The following is a 6,098-nucleotide window of genomic DNA, read 5'->3' on the forward strand; positions in this document are numbered from 1 at the left end:
TACTACGAGAAGATGACAGCACAAACAACGAATATATAAATCTCGATGAGGACACCACGTACGAGTACACTGATGACAACGGCGAGGAAAGCGAGGATGTACAACCAAACAAAAAAGGGGAAACTAAAAGGCTAGCAATACATTCATTAATGTTTGAATAAAAAAAGTTAAATTTTGGATTACTTCGTGTATTTCATTTTTATTTCATACATAGCTATTCGTTCGTCTTTTTCTATTTCTAGCCTTCTTATTTTTTCATCTTGCTCCAATTTAATTTTCTTAAGTTTTAGCTCTTCTTTTTTCAAGTCAATTTCAGCTTTTGAAAGTTCTAGGTGCTTCTCCAACTTTTCTTTTTCAAATAGAAGCTTTTCTTTTTCCAACTCTATTCTGTTTTGCTGGTAAACCATCAAACAAGCCGCTGATGTTTTGGGAGCCTGCATTTTCATTTTTTTAGCCATGGTTTTAACTGATTGTGGAAAATCAGCCCCAAGTGGGAGTGGTTGCTGCGAAACTGTTGGCGGTGGGACTGCTGGCGGCGAGGCTATTGGCGGTGATATTGCTGATGGCGAGGCTATTTGCGGTGATATTGCTGGTGAGGAGATTATTAGCGGTGATATTGCTGATGGCGAGGCTATTTGCGGTGATATTGCTGATGAGGAGATTATTAGCTATTGGCGGGGAAATTGATGGTGGAAAGACTATTGGCGGTGAATGTACTGGTGGGGAAATTGTTGACGGTGAAATTGTTGACGGCTGTGGCGCGATAAGCAGCAAGTCATTGCCCGTGTCGACAGCGCAGAAATTATTTTGCGCATGCGATTTAGCTCCGAAAATTTTGTTTAGGCGATTGTAATGGGGGCACATTTTCTCAATTTTTTCTGTAAAAGATTTAATCACTTAAGTTCCCAAAGCACTTTCAATTTTTATTATTTACCTTCAAAACTGCCAACGCCCACTTCCATTTCATCAATTCCAGCGCCAGTTGAGGTGCGATAATCATGCGCTTTTTTGAATGTACTTTTTAGGTGGCGTACCTTCCACCGCAGCAAGTCCCACGTGGCTTCGATTCCCTTAACCACAATGCATTTTTTGTAAAAAAATTGTGCTGTTGGAGCCTAATAAAAGCAAATAAATAAGCATTTATACATTCCAAACTTCTTAAAATGTTTACCTCAATTTCATCTGCTTCCTCCAAAAAATCCAGAAGCTTGTTGATTTCCTCCTTTGTCCATTTTTTGTTCGGTCGTTCCCTTTTCACTTTTTTATCGCTCATATTGCTGTAAATAGTTTTATTAAGTTTTAAATTTTTAATTCTTTCAAATTTCTTTTCTTACCAAAAATTTTACCTTACGCGCAAAAATCGAAACAAATATGTATGCAAAAGAAATCAGCTGTTTGAAAAGCAACACTAATTTGCACATATGCAATAGGGGTTGGGTGTAGCATTTGCATAACAGTGTTGCATTTGCAAAGCACATGTAATTTGTTTTTGTTTAAGAACATGGTGCAAAAATATTTTGCACTTGCACCGAAATATGCATTTGCAAGACCATTTGCACCGGATTATGATTACCCCTACTATTTTTTTTCACACGGCCAGATATACGAGGCGTGCTCACGAGTTGGAAAACCTTCTTCTCTGTACATTTACGCACCAGAACAGAAACCAAAAAATGTTGTTTATCAATCTGCGTTACATTGAAAAAAAAAATATGTAATGATAAATTCTTCATTTCAAAACACATAATTTCACGCAGGACAACGGCTGCGGGGTCAGCTAGTTGTTCATAAAATTGGTTACAATAATGCGATTCAAATCAAATATGCGCCGTTTTGTTCGATGACGCGTTCCCGCGATGCCAACTTCATAATGCCCCTCTCATAGAAGCTCGCTTCTCTATTGGCAAAAAACTCGGAGAGCCAATTTTCACAGGATTCTCTTGTGGCCAACTTCTGACTACCAAACACGTTCGCCATGGACAGAAACAGGTGGTAATCACTTGGTGCGCGATCCGGATTGTACGGTGGATGCAAAAGAACCTCCCATCCAAGCTCCCGGAGCTTCTGACGAGTCATTAACGAAGTGTGTGGTCTGCCGTTGTCGTGGTGGAACACTACACTCTTCCTGTTGGCCAATTCTGGACGTTCTGCTCAATCGCCTGCTTCACGCGGTCCAGTTGTTCGCAGGGGATGGTATAATTAAGCGTTTGGCCATATGGAAGCAGCTCATAGTGGATGATTCCCTTCCAAGCCCACCAAACACACAGAAGAACCTTCCTGGCCGTCAATCCATGCTTGGCCACCTTCTGGGCCGCTTCACCGCTTTTCGACCACGACCGTTTGCGCCTTACGTTATCGTAAGTGACCCACTTTTCATCGCCAGTCACCATACGCTTCAAAAACGGGTCGATTTTGTGGCGATTCAGAAGCGATTAGCATGCGTCGATACGGTCAAAGATGTTTTTTTGCGTCAATTCGTGTGGCACCCATACATCGAGCTTCTTAGTGACTCCAAGTTTCTTCAAATGGTTTATAACGGTTTGGTGACTTATGCCCAGCTCTTGACCGATGCTACGGCTGCTACTATGCCGATCTCTTTAGACCAATTCTGCGATTTTATCGCATTTTTCGACGACAGGCCTTCCGGAGCGTGGCGCATCTTCGACCACCTCTACACCAGAACGAAAACGTTGAAACCATCGTTGTGCGGTGGAAATGGAAACTGTATCGAGTCCATAAACTGCACAAATTTTATTGGCGGCTTGAGATGCATTTTTGCCTTTTTCGTAGTAGTACTGTAAAATATGCCGTATTTTCTCTTTATTTTGCTCCATGTTTGCGACGCTATAACTCACGAAAAGAAACGGCAATCAATCAAACACGTGTTAGCGCGTGAAATGAGCTTTCCAACAAGGTATAGCATGACCCGATGCGACGAATAAAACTAGAACTACGCGCTTTCAGCGCCAACTAGAGAAAATACCGCAAGACTTTGACAACCTAATATTATATATAATTCTTATTTGACTCAGGGTATCGCAGTGGTTAGGCGTTCCTCTGGGCTAAAATTTTTGAAAAAGTGGGCACACTCTCTTAGCGATACTGTAGAAATGGTTGAAACAAGAGGATAATCCCATCCGCTCTCCGTATGGCGGTACTGTTCAAAGCTACCAAAAATGCGATAAATCAATAACTGAATGCAACAGAGACATAAATTTGTATACACATTGAGCAGAGATGAAAACTGGACGATGTGCGAAGCAACCTCAGATATATCGATATCCGATTGATTAATAATAATAATAACAATAATACCCAACGATTACCCTCCTCCCGCCCAACCGACGCGAGAGGCGCAATCCGCGAACGAGCGGAATTAGCCGAGTCATAAAAGGCAAGAGAGTTTTAAGCGTTGCGATCTTAAGCTGCTCAGCTACAGAAACAAAAATTTCAACAGCCAAAATTAAGAATTAAATTAAAGTTTATAATTTTTAAATGTTACTTGTTAAGAGTAGATAAAATAATTTTTTTAATTGTAAAGAGTGAGTCTGTTAAATCAAATGTGCTGGAATGAGAATTGAAATCATGACATATACGACGGAATGGTTCGTTTAACTCAAAATTTGTTCTAGAAAATTTTAAAAGTAAGGGTCTAAACTGCCTGGTAGAGCGAGCGGGAACGTTAAAATTAATATCAGATAAGAGAGATGGGCTACAGACTGACCCATTCGTGATTTTTACAAGAAATATTATACCAAGCATTTCCATACGACTAGCGAGTGTCGGTAGATTTATGAGTTTTAAACGGTAAGCGTAAGGGGGAAGATTTAAACTGGAATCCCACTGCAAATGATTTAAGACAAAAACTAAGAATTGTTTTTGAACGGAATTTTTGTGGTAAGCGGATCTCTAAATTCTTTAGACCAACGTTTAACAAATCTAAGAGCGCCTTTAGCTTTAAAAACCGTGGAAGATAAGTGAAGATTAAAATTGAGGTTGGGGTCCGTAGTTACTCCCAGATCAACAAAACTGCATACTTGCTGCAACCTAAAGTTTTGTATTGTGTATGAAGTTGGGTCTACAGTTCTACGTGAAAAGCACATTGTTTTACATTTTTTAAGGTTCAATGGCATGTCATTTCTACCACACCAAGAAACTAGGTTGTTTAAGTCTGTTTGCAACTGGCATCTTTCGTTGTTTGAAGTATACGTTTTAAAAAGTTTTACATCGTCAGCATATAATAAGACTTTTGAAAACGTAACAACAGATGATATGTCATTAATAAATAACAAGAACAGAATTGGACCAAGATGGCTATCTTGTGGAACGCCTGAAGGAACATTGATTATGTCAGTAAAAGTATAAGACTTGTTGAGTTCTATTGCTAAGATAAGAAGCAACCCATTTTAGAAATATTGGTTGAAAACCAAGTGATCAAGTTTAATCAAAAGAATTGAATGGTTTACTTTATCAAAAGCTTTACTGAAATCTGTGTATATAACATCAGTATTCTTATTATCCCTAAAGCCAGCTGATACATACATGTGATACAAATTCAAGCAAGTTAGTTATTGTAGATTTCCATTTACGAAAACCGTGCTGAGAACAAGAAATTAGTGGAGAGATCCGGAAGGTAAAAAGTTTAAAAGCACGAGATTTTCTATTATTTAATTTACATAATTCTTTCGAAAACCATAAATTAGAACTCCTTTTTTGAGTAACAACACACTTTGGAACATATTTTTGTAGCAATATAAATATGGTTACTGTATTATGTTGTATCGTTACCTTATTTTAATGTTACTCCAATAAGCAACCCTGATGTACTATTGAATTTGTATCATACCTTATTTTAATGTTACTCCAATAAGCAACCCTGATGTACTTTTGAATATGTATCATACCTTATTTTAATGTTACTCGAATAAGCAACCCTGAGTTTTTAAACTTGTAACTGGCGACATGAAAGTGTAGAGAAAAATAAAGAAGAGTTCAGTTCGAACGCAACCATTAAACGAATCGGTCATCCCATGCTACAATATTTCAGAAGTGGGATTCGGGTACAGTAGCAAAGTTTTAACAAATTTTTTTTAAATGGAGTGCATCGATGCTAATATATATACGGCGGCCCAGTTGCGTGAGTGGTTGAAGCGGTTGGGACTCCCGACTCATGGCAACAAAAGTGCCCTTGCAATAAGGTTGGGCGATGTGCCTGCGGTTGAGCGTGGCGATTGCCCTAGTTTCGCTGGCGAGGAGGTTGAGTCGGTGGGCGTTGGTGAATCACCTTTGGAGGAGACAGCGGAGCGTGATTTGGAGACACAAAATGAGCTCCTGACCAAAGAAGTCGAGCGGTTGAAGCTGGTGATTGTGCAACTTGGATCGGGCAGTGTGGTGGGCGGCGCCGCTGGTGTGACAGAGAGGGATGATTCATCGAATGGCAGAGCTTCGAGTGTTTTGAATGGCGACGTAACGAATGTCAGCGCAACATATAACAGACAAGCGAACATACAACATGCAACGATTAATAGCGGCGGCGCATCGAACAACGGCAGCAGCGCTTTGAACGACGGCGGCGCATTGAACAACGGCAGCAGCACTTCGAACGACAGCGGCGCATTGAACAACGGCAGCAGCGCTTTGAACGACGGCGGCGCTTTAAAAGACAATGACGCTTTGAACAGCGATGGCGCTGTGGGTACAGTAAGAAACGAAAAAGATAGCGCTACGGTAAGGAGTGTCGGTGCTATACCTTTGGAGATGGTAAAAGATCTGTTACCAGAATACGAAGGTGGGCCGAATTTCAACATATGGATTCAACAGTTAAGAAGTGCTGGAAAAGTTTTTAACCTTGATCATAGCGCGCTGCGCGCTGTAATGATAAGCAAGTTGAAAGGTAGTGCAAGAGTGTGGCTGCACGCGAGGCCTCTGTTTATCACCGAAAATATAGACAGCCTTGTTACAGAAATGCAAGCGGTGTTTGCACCAACACACAACAAATTGTTGCTGCGAAAACAGTTTGAAGCGCGCAAGTGGTCGGTTGGCGAAACCTTCCAAAAATACTACAATGAAAAAGTTTTACTGTCAGATCCGTTGAATAT

The 6,098-nt window shown here is 40.4% G+C and overlaps 1 protein-coding gene across 1 annotated transcript; it reads right to left on the reverse strand.

Annotated features, from left to right (window-relative positions):
- Nucleotides 1-346: 346 nt before the first annotated feature.
- Nucleotides 347-1,579, reverse strand: LOC125775516 (uncharacterized). The gene is made up of 4 exons (XM_049446176.1): nt 1,335-1,579; nt 1,172-1,277; nt 935-1,115; nt 347-878 (listed from the first exon to the last, which is right to left on the reverse strand). The coding sequence occupies exons 2-4, from the start codon at nt 1,271-1,273 to the stop codon at nt 481-483; spliced, it is 681 nt and encodes a 226-aa protein (XP_049302133.1). The 5' UTR covers nt 1,274-1,277; nt 1,335-1,579; the 3' UTR covers nt 347-480.
- Between the last annotated feature and the right edge of the window lie 4,519 nt (nt 1,580-6,098).

Source organism: Bactrocera dorsalis, chromosome 1, assembly GCF_023373825.1.
Source record: "Bactrocera dorsalis isolate Fly_Bdor chromosome 1, ASM2337382v1, whole genome shotgun sequence".
In the NCBI taxonomy this organism is placed as follows: Eukaryota; Metazoa; Arthropoda; class Insecta; order Diptera; family Tephritidae; genus Bactrocera; species Bactrocera dorsalis.

Coding starts and splice junctions, on each gene's coding strand:
- LOC125775516 (XM_049446176.1), bottom strand. CDS start 1,273: ATGAGCGATAAAAAAGTGAAAAGGGAACGACCGAACAAAAAATGGACA. Junction 1,116..1,171: donor AGGAAGCAGATGAAATTGAG/GTAAACATTTTA, acceptor TGCTTTTATTAG/GCTCCAACAGCACAATTTTT. Junction 879..934: donor GGGCGTTGGCAGTTTTGAAG/GTAAATAATAAA, acceptor AATCTTTTACAG/AAAAAATTGAGAAAATGTGC.